The sequence below is a fragment of the Sesamum indicum genome, linkage group LG2, assembly GCF_026168435.1.
Source record: "Sesamum indicum cultivar Baizhima isolate 11 linkage group LG2, ASM2616843v1, whole genome shotgun sequence".
NCBI classification, from domain to species: Eukaryota; Viridiplantae; Streptophyta; class Magnoliopsida; order Lamiales; family Pedaliaceae; genus Sesamum; species Sesamum indicum.
The window spans coordinates 4,265,852-4,285,522 of record NC_142658.1 but is presented as its reverse complement, the minus strand read 5'-3'; the positions used below and the strand labels follow the sequence as shown (position 1 = coordinate 4,285,522).

General features: G+C 31.6%; 2 protein-coding genes across 2 annotated transcripts; both read left to right on the top strand.

The window, feature by feature from the left end:
• The first annotated feature begins 8,456 nt into the window (after window positions 1-8,456).
• LOC105179326 (uncharacterized) lies at window positions 8,457-10,733 on the top strand. The gene is made up of 2 exons (XM_011102928.3): window positions 8,457-9,366; window positions 9,860-10,733. The coding sequence occupies exons 1-2, from the start codon at window positions 8,868-8,870 to the stop codon at window positions 10,612-10,614; spliced, it is 1,254 nt and encodes a 417-aa protein (XP_011101230.1). The 5' UTR covers window positions 8,457-8,867; the 3' UTR covers window positions 10,615-10,733.
• Window positions 10,734-16,875: 6,142 nt separating this feature from the next.
• Window positions 16,876-19,063, top strand: LOC105180352 (uncharacterized). The gene is made up of 2 exons (XM_088877387.1): window positions 16,876-17,013; window positions 17,858-19,063. The coding sequence occupies exon 2, from the start codon at window positions 17,862-17,864 to the stop codon at window positions 18,936-18,938; it is 1,077 nt and encodes a 358-aa protein (XP_088733513.1). The 5' UTR covers window positions 16,876-17,013; window positions 17,858-17,861; the 3' UTR covers window positions 18,939-19,063.
• Window positions 19,064-19,671: the final 608 nt, after the last annotated feature.

Sequence of the window (19,671 nt, the reverse complement as noted above, 5' to 3'; positions counted from 1 at the left end):
ACCAAAAATAAGGTCGAATAATGGTGAAACTCGTGATAGATTAATGGTTTGTTATTGTTTTCGAATTTGACAAGGCTGTTATTTCATCTAAAAGAAATGGAGCTACTTATTTGATGGTATGAACATGATCCTAGGAGGGGTCGAATTCCAATTTCACTGTCCCTACATTGAATTCTTGATGATGAGTTAGACTCGACATTCAATGTTTTAGTTTGAACAGGAAGTGGTCATGGGGCTGGGGTTGATGATGGACTACGTATACATATATATACGCACATACTTGCTTCAACTCATCATATATGTTTTGACTACTTCAACTGCAACACGACTCAGTCCGTATTGTACCACTTTTAAGGTTGATTTTGCTTACACTAATACGACTTTTGGACACATTTATCCAAATCGGATTAGGCCGAACCTAAATCAATTATACAATAAATATAAATACACTTGTCATATGATTGGTATACAGTTCAATAAAAGTGATCAGTCACGTCACAGTATACTATATTTACTTTGTAATTAGTTAGTTTGATTTGACAGAATCTAATTTAGGTAAGAATTTTTCGTGCAAATGCATATATTTATGGGCTATCATTTATGCATATATAAAACTTGAAAGTGAAGTGGTCCTGATCCATTTCTTCGTTTGCGGGCCGACCAACCTATATTTGTGTCAATCTTGTTCTTGAAAAAAAAGATTTGTGCTACATGTGATGATTTATGGTAGGAAAATTAGATCTTACGAATTTGATGTTGAAATGATTTCCTCATATGAGTAATTGGGACCATTTATTACAAAACATTTCTGTCCGTCCGACCTTTTGATTTACTCTTGGAACGTGGACGTGGACATGAATACGACCTGATATAGAATAATAGTCTTTTATTATTCTCTTGTTTTTGTTTTAAATTTAATTTTAATATTAAAAGTCGTAAACTATATACATTGAATATTCACAAGTAATATGTTTGTTAATGATGGGCACGAGAGATTCTGTTGAATTATATTTTATAAAATATAAATTACGTCAACACCTCTTGATAATAGGTTTAAATACAGAAACACCATCCGACATTTTCAAAATGCACCCAAGGAAATACTAATTCTGTAAATTTTTACTATTAAATAAGGAGTGTGCTTATAGTAATAACTATAATTTGTACTTGGAACATTGTAAAGGGCATGGAGCATTTATATATTCAGATTCAACATTAGAGGTTGTTAATATTATTTGTCTTTTTTATTAACGATAATCGTACAGTCGTACGAAAGAAACGATATATAAAGTCAGCAATATCATTCAGATTTATTTTTTTGAAAAAAGGTACAATCGTTGCGACCTCGAATGTAGATTGTTTTTGTCCTTACTATGTTAGCCCCGTTTAGGACAATAAGACTTTCGGCGTTGCTCAAGTAATCAAAGTTGCACAAAACTTTTGTGTTTCCTTTTATGGTTAATGTTCAAACTTTAACTCATGGGAATGTATTGATTGTGACAGTGGAAAATAGAAGGAGCAAGTTGCAAGATGTTGCCATCAGAGCAAGCTAGCAATTGTAATTGTACGTACGAGGATTAGATTACTGATTCCCTCAAGTGCATATATAAATATAAGCGTGTCTTTCCCCTTTCCTAATTTCTGGTCCCATCGCCGCTCTCTGTGTCTTATAAAAAGCGATTTTAGGGACCAAATTTGTACTCGTTATTATTAATCGGACATAATTCATTTTAATATTCACTGAATGTGGTGACATTTTCGGAAAAGTAAAGCGGGTTTTAATTACATGTCAAAATCACGATTATTAGTAACTTTGCTGCTAAAAGTAGTGAGTTGCGCATTTAACAAACCCTTTGTCTAGAGCTAAGTTCAATTCATGCAATAATCCAAATTATTTCTACATCCACTTTATGTTGGAAACTTGTTTGTTGTACAGTTTCTAAATTTATTTATATATATGTCGCACTTGAATTTCTAAAATTTGAATTGATGCCCCCAATTCATTAATCTCCATTAGGCTTTCATTTATTTTACATGGTGAACTGATAAAAATGCCATCGTATACTAAAAATTATAATTTTATGATTTTTTTTTATAGTTTTTCATCCATCTTATTCGATTTTTTTTTAAAAAATAATATGGTAAATTGACAATTTTTTTAAACCTCCATTCAAGGATTGTATACATGAATTCGTCAAATATAATGAGAGTATTTATAATTTTTAAATAATTATAAGTATTCGTAATAACATCAGACCTAAAAAAGGTGGTTGTAATTTAGCTTTTAATTAAAAGTGTGAAATATGCAAGTGGGGGATGATGATGAAAATGGTGAATCTGAGTTGGGGTTTGGCTTTCTGCACTATGGTCGCTGTCAACAAGTTGAATCTCTCCATTTCTTGCTTTGTTTTTCTGTACAAATTGCAAAAAGTTGGGGACAGTTGCATTACAAATTGTATTGGGAGCAATACGTTCTCACACTCACACTGACAAGTGTAGATAATGTTGTTGAGATGGAAAAATCAAGAAAATAGTATTTAGAGAACGTGTAATAAAATCTTCTTTGTTGTTTAATTAAATAAATATAATTATACACACACATCGACAGTGTTGCAATCATCTGAACGATCAATTCACCGACTTTAATTCCAAACTTGAAAGTTTTGACAAAAAGGAGATATCCACGTATACCCTAGCTATTCTTTGTCAAATCTCAAAAGCTTAGACGACAAAGCGTGCTTCCTAGTGCAACTTATTACATGACAAAAGAGCTTCAAGACAAAGGAAAACGTAGTTATTTTAAGAAGTAATTAGGAAGATGGAAACTAAAAGCAGAATCTCAGAATTATGAACGAGAAACACGATTCTCCTTAATTGTAATTTCGCTATTCAAATTAATTAATCGGGCAGCAAAAAAGTCGCATGTAACTTTATTTTGTCTCTTCTAGAAGAAATTTTCTTTATTCCACTAGACACTTTTGATATATTACATATATCTTTGTTTCATGTCATGCATATCTAGCTATATCCTGCCCCAAGACATCCGTCATTAGGGACAAATTGTTATAACATCATGTGCTCCTCAACTATGTTTTTTTCCTTATTTTGGATTCAACTTGGACCGATCGTGATCTTTCATACCATATTAATCTATCCGTAACCTAACATGTTGTTTGGCACAAGAATTGATTATGGTGTGAAAAAAAGGGGAAGAAAATGCCAGCAAATATGATTTATATAGATTGTTTGGTCGATAAGAAAATTTTAAACAAATATCATTTTCATCCCGTAAAAAGACAACAACATATCAATCAAATCAACCAACAAGTGCCCGAAAATATTTTTGTGTGTCAGTTTATTACAAGTGTGCGACAAATACGAAAATGAAATAATTTGTGGATAATTATATTACTTTTTGTAACGAACAATCTTTTAGACTTGGGCATGTTGTTAGAACTTGACTCTTTCAATATTCTTGAAGCTGAATCCAGATTTAAAGTTAGCAATTTGTACTTAAACTTTCAGGTGCATCGTTGGAAGAATTAATACCAATCTTGGTCAACATCCATGGGCTCTAGGACTATGCTTTCCTCGGAATATATATATTTAAAAATTATGTGATTTTGTGTACAGGTGAAGATCATGTCATAAACCTTTTTTCAACAATATATTATGTATGCTAAATTTGAAATATAATTTTAGTTTTTTAATTTAGGGAAGAGATATTTTTTATTTTGTATGAATTGATTTTACAATTTAGTCTTATATTTTGATAATTGACTAGAAAAATATATATGTAAATTGCACATGATCACAATAATTTGTAATTTTAGTCTTCTAAGTCAATTTGTATAGGATCAAACATGCCATGCTCCGAAAATTACAAGATTAAAATTGTAATTTGATTGGATTATATACAAATTGCATCCGAGTTTTCCATCAAATTGGTAAAAAAAGAATTAGTTTAAGGTTTTAGAATTAAGTTGGGAAAATAAAGTCTTACAAGACCAAAATTATCCATAAATTACAGGACTAAAATATTTAAAAATTTAAATATTTGAAAGTGGTAGTTAGAAGGAATGAATTGCCAATTCTAATTGTAAGTTAAGTTATAAGATTGAATTGATTTAATACAAACACATTTACAGTAGGTAAGATATATACATTCACATTTATTTAATTGTAAAGAGTGATGAATTCACATTTTGGTAGTAAAGGTTGCTGTGCTGGTCAACATGCCTTTTTTATTTTTTAATTTACAAAAACCAAAGCTATAGAAAAATAAGCATCTAAATAATATAAATTTTTAATTGTTGATTTAATTTACTTTTTTTACCATTTGATATTTTCGCACCAATACACTCTAATTGTAATTTGATTAAATTACGACGAACAAATACTCGAGGTTATGTAGAGGGTGTTTGGTTGAATTTATTACCTCTTTAAATTATATATAATTAAATTATTTTAAAGAGTTAAAATATTTTATTTATTCACTTATTTTAAAATATTTTTAAACTAATAAAATATTTTAGTTTAAAAAATACTTGGAACCAAACATCTTCTTAATTTTGCAAATATTTAATTACCATAAGATCCGACCCGGTCCGATTCGAAGAATAGAAGGTTTGGGAACCCACCTAGTTTTTACCTAATTATAATGCCACGTAAGCATAAACCCTAAGTTGACTGGAGTCAACAATTTTGACAAATTGACATTTATCCAACCCCAAATCTCATCCTTATCGCTTTCATACCATAGCTTTATGCTTATCCCATCTTAATCACGACAAATTGCACCGAATTACCATTTTATTGCATCCCATTCCCATCCAAACCAACTGATTTTCAGTTAAACTTGTGCATCACTTGTACAACTTAACTCCCCACCAAACTTTTTTACCCTCCAACTCAAATATTCATATTATTAAATTAAATAACATATTATTGTAAAAGTCCCTACTTTATATTTTCATATTCATAAAAAGTCGAACCCACAACCTATATATTAATTGTCAAACCCCTACCTTATCACTCAACTAAGATTTCGAGTGCGCATTACTTGCAAATTAACGACACCACGTTTATTAAATTTGAACTGTATTTATATGGAAAAAAAAAGATCAAATGTTTAGATATGAATTAGAGATTTTGCATAATATTTTTCTCTCTAAAACTACACTTTTAGTCCCATAGGATAGGGGGTAAATATTTTTAGTCCTATGATTTATGAAATTTTCAGAATGATCCAAAAAGTAAGAAAATCGACATTTTTAGTTCTATGCTTCATGAAATTTTTAAAACTATCCCAATTCTTTTTTTTTTAAAAAAAAAAACTCTACACTTTAGTTCTATAAACCCCATAAAATAGATGAATAAATGTGTCGAGTTTTATAAATTTTCGGACCACTTTGAAATTCAGTGAAACAGAAAATTTTAAGTGTGTCGAATTTTGTCAAATTTTGCACTACTTTGAAAACCCATTTAGTAAAGGACTAAAGTCTAAAATTATTGAATTCTCTATCCTATGAATTAAAAGTATAATTATGCCTACTTTTTTTTCAAATGAAAAATAATTCTTGAATTTAGGACAAAAAGAGTATTTATTTGGTTTTTTTTTCCTTTTGGTTCTCTTTTTGGTCTTAGGTTCGGCATCATTAGTCGTGAAATATCTTCAATAATAGTAGTAGCGATTTTAATTTTGATATATTCAACAATTCAACCCTAACTAATTCTTTACTTGGTATCTTTTGGTTGGCCAATTTATTTCATTGAGTTCAAAAGTCAGAAAGACGTGCTTTGACCAAATTGCTCATGAACACACATTTCCTTTATTTATTTATTTTAATTCAGTTCTTGGCCTGAATATAGAAAAAACACGACTTTAAATATAAATATACTATTTCAAGAATCTAAGTATAATTAAAATCAACGACAAAGACTGGGATTTAGTCAACTATTATTTTTGGAACGCGTTGACCAAAACCACCTCAAAGTTGGTGAAAGAAACTTGGACTAGTTGGAAGTTTTAAAATGGAACCTCAACTTGTACAAAGATTTGTCTTTTCTTGCATTCATGGGAATGGGAAATGTCGTAAGAATGAGACCACTTGAACTAATTACATCCATGTTTGGTGTATTTTTGAAATAAACAACTTAATCCCACACATGCTAAAGTACGCAGGATAGGGTGGTTATAATAAGTAGGGGTGATAAAGAAAAATTAAAATGATTTTAAATCGTCGTAATCGAATTAAATTGAACTATTTTTCATGATTTTTTTTTAAATTATAATTCTAAATTTAGAGTAAAATCGCACCGAATAATTGATTTACTTTTAATTTAGAACTTAAAAGAACAGCAAAAAATCGAACGACAACGCTAAATATGTAATTAATTTTTTGAATTATATATATAATAATTTGATAAAATAATTAATTTTTTAGAAGAATTTTCATATTTGAATTATATAACCCAAAAAATTCATATGTTATAAAAGTTTCATATTACAAAGCTCATTTTTGTAAACTTTATATATTTGAACTTTAATATGTATGTTTAATTCTTCAAGCCCATTCAAATTTTCAGCCAATTTGATGATTGTCTCGATTTTTCGTTCATTTTTTTTTATGGCATCTTTGATTTTGGTTTTAAAAATGATAATTTAAAAAATTATTTTATAAAACTGTCAATGGCAATTGAATTTGAAAATATGTTTAAATAAATTGAAACTGCACTATGAGCACCCTAGTTATAAGTGCATATGAGTGAAGAAAAAATGGGATAAATTTGAAATTTGTTATTTTATGTGGATTTATATAGAGTTGCTTGTTGTCTACTTATATAGGGATGAATTTTATAATAATGCAAAAGACGAGAATGATTTGTGTAAATAAATCATAAATTGGAAGTGGACTCTTTTGATGAAGAATGGATTGAGAGGGCAATCAAAAATACAAAACCTTCTCTACTATTAATTATGACACTTTGGAAATTAATAACTCTTGTATATATATATACACCATTTTGCAATAATTAAACCATGAATATATTCAAATTTGAGAAAAGCACACAATCATTAATATCATAATAATTGATTAATAAAACCTATCTCATTATTTTTATTTAATATTTTATCATGTTGTATTTTTCTATTAATATGATTATCAAATGGGTCGAAAGTTTTCAATTACTCTGAAAACTCATTTTAGCAGCACCACAAATGTTGAGAATCGAGATGCAGAATTCTAAGAGAAAATCATCAAAGTTTTGATTGCTCAACAGAGATGATTCTATTCACCTTTTCGCTATAATTTCAAAGGTAAATTAAAAGTTATGTTTCTAATGTTTGATATAATTATAAATATCTTTTTATTATTGAAAAATTTATAAATACCCTCCTGATTTTAACGTCTGTCCAACAACGAGCCCATTCTATTAGTATTCATGGTGAACCAACTAAAATATATTTTTGAATTATAAATTATAATTTATATATTTATTAATTTTTTTATATTTTTATGGACTAATATATCCTGTGAATTATTTATTTTTTAAAAACATTGAAGTATGTAAAATGGTAATGTCCACCTGATATTCAGATTGCTATATAATTAGTTTTTATTTAAAATAAAAAAAATATTTATAATTATGTTCAATTTTAATAATAATGCTGGAATACCTCAACTGGCTTGGGATCAACCATTGGCTTTTGGTGGCCAGACCACTTGAAACTTGGACCACAACTTAAATATATATATACACACTAAAACCCAAAGCCCAGTAGTTTGTTACAATTAGGATTGCACGAGGGGATTAACCCAATTCCCAAAAAAGTAAAATATAGAAGATTATGTCGGTAAATGAAATAAAAACAAATAATTAATATACATTTCCTATTTACGTGGATGCTCGCCACACCCAATCATAACTGGTTATTTTTTTGAATAAATATAAATCAAACATGTTCTGAAATCAAAATTTTCATAATTAGAAGATAAAAACATATTGGTTTTGTGTATCATAGTAATAGGGATGATGATGTTGAGAATACAATTCAAACATGATCACACTGTGTGTGTGTGTGTATGTGAGAGAGAGAGAGAGGGGGAGAGAGACAAGCACAGCCAAAGTACATAACCGACATTCGCTCCGAGGTTCGAAAGGCCAAAGGTTCATCTAATTCTGCCGTAATCGGGTCACACCCCGTGTGAACATTTCCAGTCGGCCCTGCTTCTTTTACTTTCTCACTCATTCAATATTATTATTAAATGTTGATAAATACCAAAAAGAGTATAATATTTTCCGGTAATTATAATTTTCTCCCCCCAACTATTGCAATTAGCACTTTTAAGCACATTTAGCGAAAAGGTTAGGGGGGGGGGGAACTGTGCAGTTGACGGCTGTACCCAGAATTTTAATTTATTCTTTTTCCTCCTTATATAGCCCTTCTTTGACGGATTAATCACCTTCCGAAAGAGAGAAATAAAACGGGAGAAAATTATAAACAGGGGTCTACTTCACAAATTAACGGCTGGTGATTGCATCAGGAGCTGTCCTTCTGCTGCTGCTGCTTTCGTTTTCTTCAACTCTGTCGAGAATTAATCAATCTCTCTCTGACTATCTCTCTGGCTCTTGGCAATTTGCATGTTTTACTTGTTCAAATTAAGGAGGCTGCAGTGGAATTTTTCAGAAGCTGTTTGTGGTATAAACGACAAGTCTTGAGTTCTTGAAAATCTTGGGATTTTCCGAACAAGGAGGTCTGAAGTTGGAATTTTTCGGATTGGTTTTTGTTTTCTAGGGAAAAATTGAAGGGTTTGAGTTGTCGGGTTAGGTCGAGTTGAGTCAGATACCGATTATTGCAGTATATGTGCTTGTTAAAGGTGGCGAACAGACGGGACAGCGGTGACTATGCCAGGTTTCCGGCGAGAGGAAATACAGAGACGACCACCACCACCACCACTTCAGCCACCACCTCAACCGGGGTTGTCAATGTTCCCATACCATATTTCCACATGCAACAGCAAGAACAACCCGATTACTTACTCTCCGCGGTGGTGGCGCCGCCCATGCTATCAGGGCAAAGTCAATCCCGGGAGATGTCGGCGATGGTGACAGCGCTGACCCACGTGGTGTCGGGCCAGAGACAGAGCGGGCTCTTTAGCGGCGCTGTCGCCTCGTCGTTTTCTCCGGGTGGCTCCGGCAACTTTATTGAATCCCCCTCCTCTGCTTATTCCTCTTCCAGCTCTGGCTCCTGGACTGGGCAGAAACGGAGACGTGATCGAGATGACAGCGTCACGCAGTTGTCTGAACAAGCTCAGAGGGTTTATCGCAGCCTGGGAGAGTCGTCTTCATCTGTTAAAACTGGTAAGAAATCTGATTCCACCTCTTTGCTGTTGTTAATTTTCCCAAAACTATGGAGTTTGAGAATGCAGCTCCTCTGTTTCAATTTCTATCCTTTTCATGTTTCCTTTCTTTGTCCGGATATTTTCAAACTCTTTCGTCATCCACTTTTGATCTCTTGTTCTTGTTGAATATTACTCTTTCTATCAAGCATTTGAATCATTCTTCATTCCAACTATTTCTAATTTTAGTTTATCCATTCTCCTAATACTTTCTTGTAAGTTTGTGTTATTGCATGTTTTGGCAAGCTTTCAACAGTGTATTTTGATCTAATAACATTAATGTACTAGTTTTTTTTTTTTTTTTTATTAAATTAAGGGTCAATGATATTAATTTTAAGACATCATTGTTTTTCTAAAAAAATTATATCTTCATGCATATCCATTAACTTTGTCTTTGTCAAATCAAACTTCGAGTCTAATCCAAATTTGCATTATTTTATGATGATGGTTTCTAGAACCAGAAGCAGGTACAAGTGCCGCAACACCCACCACCACCGTCGCACCGCCGCTCCCCACCCCGGCAGCCGAACCTCCTCCACAGCCGGAATACCCCACCAATTCATACGAAGAGACCGGAGAACGACGAAGAAAATACAGAGGAGTTCGGCAACGTCCGTGGGGCAAATGGGCAGCGGAAATAAGGGACCCGCACAAAGCCGCCAGAGTGTGGCTCGGCACCTTCGACACTGCCGAAGCTGCTGCTAGAGCGTATGATGAAGCAGCGCTGCGATTTAGAGGTAACCGTGCGAAACTCAACTTTCCAGAGAACGTCAGAATCTTGCCACCACCTCAGCCCGCCGCCCAATCCGCACAAGTCGCCGTCAGCCCTCCTCCGCCTCCAAACCCCTCGTCGTCATTCTTCCAGAGCACCGCCAGGGATTACTGGGAATACTCGCAGTTGCTTCAAAGCACCGGCGATTACCATCCACAGCAATCAACAACTTTGTTCGAGCAAATGCTTTATGCATCATCATCGTCGGCCGCCGGCCTGTATTCACACACACACGCGCTAGACACTTCCTCCTCCACGTCTTCGCCGTCATTTTTCTCTCTATCAACTTCTCCATATCCCTTGCTCTTCTCTAGTGGTCAAACAATACATTTCACACCACAGGGAAGTAATCAAGAAACTCAAGCCGGCACTAGCACCTCCAGTTTCCCAGCACCGCCGTGGACCTCCGGCCACTATCCACCGTCCTCCACTTCTTGATATATATATATATATATATAGATATAGTATATGAATATTTTTTTAGTTGAAAATTATACAAACCCATGTATTTATTTTCACTGTTTTATTAATTATATTTTTTGATTAGTTTTCAATAATTTGCATCTTTATTTATGTAGGTTAGGCGCTATATACGATTGAGATACGATACTGATCATACTCGGTTTTCTTTGGTTTGTCATCTTTTGCAAGTTCAATGGAAAAAACAAAACAGGATTCTAGGTATAGTAGAGTTTGGAGAGATTATGATTTGGTGTCTATTTGTGAAGGTCGAAATTTGGAAACATGTGGAAGAAGAAACATATCATCTTGTCATTTGTCAAGCTGTCTCTTCTTCTGTTTACCAAATTGCACCTCATTATTACACTTTTTTTTTTTTAATAACACTTAAGACATACTTGTAATTAACAATTTAAACTTTAATTATCTATTGGTATTAATTATATTGAGTCTTGAATTGCTTACCAACCTAATGCATGCGTGTGAGTGAGGGTTTAGCTACTTCTTAATTGCTCCATCACCTACTTTTGCTACCTGTGGATTTCGGAGTTACGTGTATTTGTCATCATCTTGTGAGACTCCTTCATCAACACTTTCTGCTACTTTGACGATCTTATTATATTTTTAAATCATTTGCATCTTTTATTTTCCTTCATGTAAATGTGTTATGTTAATAAAGATTATGTCATTTATTTTATTTAAAGAATTTGATTTTATGTTGGCAAATGTCTTACATTGATTGCGGTCCTTACGGATGAGAAGTTTATTGGCTTTATCAATGACTTATTTCCTTAGCAGGACACCTTTTCAAGAATCTATTGCTTCTGAAAAGCCATACACAAAGCGAGCAATACCTTGCACCACGGAGCACGGATCGAGTCACAAGTTGCATTATTTGGTCTTGTATGTGGGAATGAGACCGTGTGTACCTCCCAAACTCCTTGTCTGCGAGGCTGATGACATAAGCAAGCATCCCATATCGATTGCTGACAAGAAGTTTGAGTGGTTTATAAGTTCCAAACTTTTTCTCTCCCTAGTCGATAATACTTGGTGCAATAAGACACAAATCGAGTAATATGACGTGCATATGCTAATTGGAATAAAAGATGAAACAAAACTTCCATTTGTATGTGGCTTGGATCTTCTGTTCTAAATTAATGATCATGTTACGGGATGTTTTGACTAAGCTTATGTTAAACATGATGTAAATTCTCACCTTGGAACATGTGATTATGAAGGTTCTAACATGTTATTAATGGTAATAACATGGTCTCTATATATGCTTAAAATTGAACAAGTCTATAAGCTATTTTGGAAGCTAATAAATCATTTTTGAAGAGTATCTACCAAATATTTTACATATTTTGAGGAATTTTCACATTATTTTAGATTTGAATTATACAAAATCTCATGGTCATTTAATTGTATAAATTAAAGTCACTACAAAAAGATAGAAAATTAACAACACAAAAAATTAAGTAACAAATTTAATATTGTCATTCATTATACATATTTAGTGACAAATTTTATTTTATCACAATAATAACATTTATGTTTCAATAGTTGTAATTATTTTGTGAAAGTTGTAGTTAATAATAACTAGCTAGTGAGAATAAAAAAAAACGTGCATCGACTTATCACTAATAGCAATTAATGACAAATGTACAACGACAATATTATTTTGTTTCTGTATTTATATTACTACTGAATTATCACTATACATGTATTTCTAGTTATCTATAATGACAATATTATACACAATTTTTATCATTAGTTATCGTATTGTGACAAGATCAAAATTACTATTATTTAATATATTTTTTCAGTAATAATATTAAAATTGTAACTTAATATTTTGTCATTATTATTATATGGTGTTGCAGCGAGTATTATGTCGCAATATTTTAATGTTGTAGTGATGACATTCGTGCATCGTGTAAATTGAGAGTTTTTGGATTTTACATATGTCACATGTCTTGTGTTTTCATATGAAAGAAGAGCCACTTGATGATATATTTGCCATCGTTTTCTCTTCATTTTTATCATTGTGATTCAAGATCCTTCAGGACACCCTTATCACATTTTAATTCTTACTACTTCGATTTCATCGATTTCAACTTAATTTGTCCATTTTCCTACGGCCCCATACAGAATTAAAAATGGGCTCATTTTTTTTTTTTTTTAAAAAAATAACTAATAGTCTATTTCTGCAACGTCCCAAATTGAAATTCAATACGAGAAAGTATTATCCGACTAGGACTGAGGGGAAAAAAATGGGTTTAATGTGATTTATTCCTTTTTGCGATACTGCAAATGAGCAAATTATCTCTTATAAAAAAAATAGCAATTTGGCCGTGCTTTTCTAAAATAAAGCAATTTACCATCCTGTCTAAGTAGGTAAGTTGTTTCATCTTAAAAAATAGAGAACAATAAATTGCTGCATTTTAAAAGATAACTTGCTAATTTTTTTTCATATGGGATAATTTGCTCATTTATAATATCACATAGGGGTTGCTTGCATTAATTTTCCCCGCAAAAAAAAAAAAATACACAACACTTGTACTTGAAACTTTTTCTTAAATGATAAACATATGACGTAATTTTTGTACACATAACATAAAAAAAAAAGATGTAATAATATATGTAATCGATGAAAGCATAATATAAAGTTGATGTTTACTATATATTTTCTTGTTATAGGAAAGAAAGCGTAGAAGAAATGAGTACGTACTAAAAGTGATGATGCTTCGTATATATTGTGGAGAAATTTGGAGTCTTGTATTAAGCCATATAAAAACAAGGAGTGGATTTCGATGGGTTTAAGATAACTAAGAGAGTACTGTTGTCAAGAAACATGAAACAACCACAAAACTTCTTGTCAGTTTCCCATCATTTTCTCTTTGTTATTTACTTCACTACGTACTTATCCCACAACTCAATGCTTACAAGTCATTTTTTTTCCATATGTTTTGTCAATTTATAAATTCTTGATCAATTTTATTAAAATTATATAAAGTCCATCTTGGCAAATAAAGTTAGTGACTTTGAAAAGCGTCGCATCGTAATTGTGTCAATGATATCGTAAATCTAAGCTCAAAACTATTCACCCGATCGACACATCAATCTACAAGAAAAATATAATACGTTCGCTGCATCAGTAACTCTTATATTCAATTACAATATGTCTGATAATTTTTCGACAAACTGAAGCACTATACCTCACTCATTCCTAAGATTTTCATTATTTTTCATTTAGAAAAACACGCTGGACATTTACTTGAAATCAATGCTTCTTTTAAGTAATTAATCAGATCGTACATTATTCTAAAATTAAAAATTAAGTTTTATGATCAAATTTAACTCTTTTTCTATATATATATATGTATATTCCCAAGAAATAGTTAGCACAAGGAGCAAGAAAGAATTAGCAAAATGTCATTTTCTAATCTAGAACATTTGGTCATCTCATATCCCTAACCTAAAATAAAGATGAACAAGTGTCCCATTCCCATACCGTAAGCCACTCACAAAAATTTTGTACAAGTTGGTGGAATGTTGAAAGGACCCTTTCTCCAAATCATACCCTAAAAATACTTCCATTTTATTCTTTCCACACCTCTTTATACATATTCTATTTGGTTGGGGGGGGGGGGGGGGTACTATTTCTTTTTATTTTTTGGTACCTACCATCCTTCCATCATACCCAACTCTATCAAACTTCCTCAATGTTTATGCTATTTTCTTTACAATAAATTACAATATCTTTTTTTAAAATTTGGCATAATTATAATTTTTTTTTAATATTCAAAAAGTTATATAATTATTTTTTTTATTTTGACGCCCGTAACAATAAGTCTGAACTGCCAAAATTTTCGTTTCGAATTATAAACTGTAATTTATATAACTTTTTAGATGACAAAAAATCACCGATGGGCTATTCAATGATTTCATTTGAGGGAGTATTTGTAATTTTTCAATAACGAGGAGTTATCCGTAATTATGCTAAACGTCAGAAAAGGTAAGTGTAATTTATATTTTTCTATTATTTAGTGGGTTTTTTATTTATTAATGATCAGGTACTATAATACATTGGATCAATCCATTCATTATTATTGGATGGAAGAAAATCAATGGTGAATCAAAAATCCAATTTCATTTCGTTAGAAGCATTTATTTTTTTTTATCGCAAATGTTTGAGTGTAGTAATTAATAATCCTCGTAGAATTAGATAAGTTTTAAGCCATGAATTTCATTAATTAATTAATGTCTAATATTTGAAAGAATTTTCTTCTGCTTAAAATAAGAGTTACGTTCCCCGACCAAACATTAGAGATCAAAATTGAATAGAACAACCAATATATATATATTAATATAATATAATTTATGCACATTCAAATCCGTGTGTTTGAATTAGCAACTGCGATTAGTTCTAAACACAAAACATTCAAATATTTATAACATAATAATAAAAACTAGCAACTCTATAAAACAATGGGTACAATCGGATCGTTTTTTGGTCTAAATTATTTAAAAAAAAATCTCAGAGATTGTGTTCGTATTTGGCTTCTTTTCTGACCAGTTTCTTAAAAATACCTTTTAATTATAGTAAAAATAAAACAAGTATACGATTCAATTAACTTTTTCTTAAATACTACAATAAATAATAATATTAGTATTGCAATATGATGTGATAATTTTACAATTATCACTAATAATAAATGTAATATGACAATAATTTTATTTCTGTCATAAAATAATTATCGGTAATGTTACTATAAACAACTAATAACACACGTATTGTGACTGACAATACAAATATAATTATAATATATTATTGGCCATAACAATATCACTGTACATGTGCCATTAATTAGTCAATAATTTTATACAATATTCTTTTTTTTTTCGGTTGCTAATTATTACTAGTGACAATTTATATTGCCACTAATGGACTGTGAAAATCATTATAATAACAAAATAAAAGTTGAGTCCATTAGCTCGAGCTTGTTCATGGGACCTCAGCCTTGACCTTAACCACTAAGTTAAGACATTATTGGTAAAAAAAATTTGTCACTTAATAAGTATGCTTAATGGTAATTATTGTCATCACTTAAATTTTTATCGATAATTTTCTTTGTCTTTTAAATGAAATCTAACTAAAATAAAAGTCGAAATGATAAATTAAGCATATAAATTAAAGAAAAAGTACAAATACATCATATACTAAGAAAAACAAGCAATAAATTACAATAACTCTCGATTCAATCAATATCAATATAATTACAAACAAATTGCAATAATTTTTATAAAGCAAGACAAATATCCGCACGTTCAATAAAACTCAAATGGATGATCTCGAAATTTTGATTATAGCTTCAACTACAAAACTATAACAGTAATTGTAAATTGAAAGAAATGATGAGTTGAGGATAGATAAAATTAAGGGAGTAATAAAAGGGGTGAGGAGATGGAGTTGCTTAAGAGTGAGGTTTACGTCTCAAACAAGATTTTGGTACGTACTCACCCTATCTTCTCAAAAAATTAAAATTTAGAAAGAGAAAGTGGAACTTGTGTTGGAGAGGTGAAGTGAGTGGGACAACACGCCACATCTTTGGATCTATTTGGGCCCGACCGTGTGATGTTTGACGCATTGTCCGAACCCCCCCTAGAGACGTGGCCCAGCACTCTACATTTACACGTGCCGCCCACCCATCTACCCTTCTCTCTCTCTCTCTCTATATATATATATAAATTTCTTTTATTATTATTTTGCACGTGCTGTTATTCTTTGGGCTTTTGGTTGTTCACCTACTACTATTTATTGGGTGAAATAAAATATTATAAACTAATTTTATCATGTGAAAACAAGTTCTGTTCACATTTATCAAATTTGGTGAAAATATAATAATAATAATATTATTTGATTAAATAAATATTTTGGGTAGCGAAGACTGTGCCATTTTCTCTAGTTGTAGTTGTTATAGTTCTTTACAAAAAGTTAAGCTGCTCACTCCAGCAATATTGATTATCTATACTATATATTGAGTTTGTATTATATATAATATGTATATATGAATGCATACACCTCTTCATATTCATTTTTAATACCCATTATGTTATACCCTTTTGTATCCCCCATTATGATTTGTAATTATAATGATTTATGGTGTATTTTGTAACTACATTTTTGGTGGTCTATAAATACCACCATGTATTTCATTTGTAAATAGTCTTTGGAGAGAATAATAAAGTGATTTTGGAGAGAAATACATATACATTTTACTCTATATTCTATTAGGAGTGATAGGCCAATAAACTTAGAATTTCTCTAAGTTTATAACACGTTATCAGCACGACGTTACGTTACGATCGATCAAGGTTAAATGTTAATTTTATGATTATAATTTTTATTCTTTGTTTGTTTATCTCTACAATATCATAGTTACTTTTCTTTTTGAATATTTCATAAAAAAAAAAAAAAGAGCAATTATATTATACATTTCAATGTCTCCTGAATTAGACATATATATATAAATTCTCAATTTCATCCCTTGAAGTGGATGATATTGCCTCCAGAAGTAGGCATATAATTCTTGATTTTATCCCCTGAAGTGGATGTGATATTGCCTCCAGAAGCAGGTATACAATTCTTGATTTTATCCCCTGAAGTGGATATGTTCTATAAAATTTCATTGCTTCCTGAAGTAAGTAATGAGTTAAAATCATCTCCAGTAGTAGGTGAAATATTTTGTACCAATTATGTGCAATATCATCCCTGAAGCGATGATAAGTATATGTTTAATTTTCTCACCACCTGAAGTGTTTTGAGATAATGGCTTGATCAAGAAGCCCGATGCTTCTTCGTTTATTTATTTGATTTCTGATAATTTTTCGATAACATAGTTTTGTTTCATATGTCCATGTATATATTTTACATGTTTTGCTAGTATATGCAACAAAATTTATTTGTTAAGAAAATGATTTGGCATGAATACCATTTAATTGCTATTTGTAACATTATAAGATTTAAGGCAAATATTTTTATTTAATTCCACGTATACATGCCATTATAATTCATACTAATTACATGGTAACTTATATGTAACTTAATGGTAGTAATATTTTATGTCATTTTTACTTTATATCATGTGTAATACATATTATTTTACTTTTATGTATATGTTGAATATTATGCTAAAAGTGCATATTAAATTTGTTGTAGCTTAATGGCCAATCTCACAAAATTGGATTTCGTTGCTCTTGATGTTTCTGGAAAAAACTACCTATCATGGGTTCTTGATGCCGAACTACATTTGGCAAGTAGCAAATTGGGAGAAACAATAAAAGAAAATACTGTTGCTTCTGAGCAAGACTGTGCTAAAGCAATGATTTTGCTTCGTCATCATCTTCATGAGAGCCTGAAGTCTCAATATTTAACAGTCAAAAGTCCTTTTCAACTCTGGAAGAGTTTAAAGGATCGATTTGACCATCAAAAGACTGTAATCTTACCACGTGCAAGATATGAGTGGATACAATTGCGACTGCAAGATTTCAAAACGATTGCTGAATATAATTCTGAAATGTTTCGAATTGTATCAAAGTTGAGGTTATGTGGAGAAGATGTGACGGATGAACAAATGTTGGAAAAAATATTTTCTACTTTTCATGCATCCAACCTTGTACTCCAGCAGCAGTACAGGGAACGTGGGTTCAAAACCTATTCAGAGTTGATTTCATGCATGCTTGTTGCAGAAGAAAATAATCAACTTTTGTTGAATAACCATCACACCCGACCCACTGGTTCCAAGCCACTTCCTGAAATTTCAGCGGCATTGCCTGAAGCAAATGCTACTTCTTCACGAAAGGGGCATGGTCGTTACCATGGCTCACCACGGGGCCATTCTTATGGTCGTGGTCGTGGCGGTCGCGGCCGTGGTCATGGTCGCGGTAATGGTCGTGGTAATACATGGATTAATCCCAATATTCAAAAGAACAATAGGAACAAGGCAAAGAATCAACAAGAGAAAACTACAAATGAAGATCTTTGCTATAGATGTGGGATGTCTGGACATTGGTCCCGTACCTGTCGTACGGCACAACATCTGGTCAAATTATACCAGGCTTCTGTAAAAGCGAAAGGTAAAGAAGTTGAGACTAATTTTGTTGAGGCTGGAATCTCAGACAATACCCACATGGATGCTTCAGATTTTTTTCAGTCTATTGAAAATGAAGATAAAAATCTCCCTGAGCTGCCCCTACAGTTTGGTGACATTACTGAGGATTTTGACATGCTTGTTGATTAGATTTATCTCATATGTCATTAGTATGTTTCTATTATTCAGTTACGTTTACTTTCATTGATAGGGTATTTCTTTTAATCTTGTAATGTTTTTATATTTTATGAATGAAGTGTTTCTTTTACTTATTATATGTCTATTTCATTTATATAGAATGGATCAAGCCATTACAAATCTCAATGATAAGGAACATTGTCTTGTTGATAGTGCAACTACGCATACAATTCTGAGAAACAAGAAATTTTTCTCAAACTTGATAATGACAAGAACAAATGTGAGTACTATTTCAGGAGTTAGTAATCTTATTGAAGGCTCCGGAAGAGCTACAATCTTGTTACCTGAAGGAACAAGATTATATATCAATGATGCCTTATATTCTAGTAAATCACAAAGGAACTTATTGAGTTTCAAGGATATTCGACAAAATGGTTTTCATATTGAAACTATGAATGAAAATGGTATCGAATATCTGTACCTTACAACATATAAAACTGGCCAGAAGCAAGTTTTAGAAAGAATGAGAACATATAGTTCTGGTTTATATGGCACATTCATAAGCTCCGTTGAAACACATAGTATCACTAACCCGAAGTTAGTTGATCAAAGTATTTTTACTTTGTGGCATGATAGACTTGGTCACCCAGGTAAAACAATGATGTATAGGATCATTGAAAATTCACATGGACACCCACTAAAGGACCTGAAGTTCCTTGTTAAAAGCGATTTCATATGTTCGGCT

Bases quoted from the DNA above. Each gene is read 5' to 3' on its own strand.
- LOC105179326 (XM_011102928.3), top strand. From the start codon at position 8,868: ATGTGCTTGTTAAAGGTGGCGAACAGACGGGACAGCGGTGACTATGCC. The intron at 9,367-9,859 runs GTAAGAAATCTG...GATGGTTTCTAG, and splicing joins GTCTTCATCTGTTAAAACTG to AACCAGAAGCAGGTACAAGT.
- LOC105180352 (XM_088877387.1), top strand. From the start codon at position 17,862: ATGGCCAATCTCACAAAATTGGATTTCGTTGCTCTTGATGTTTCTGGA.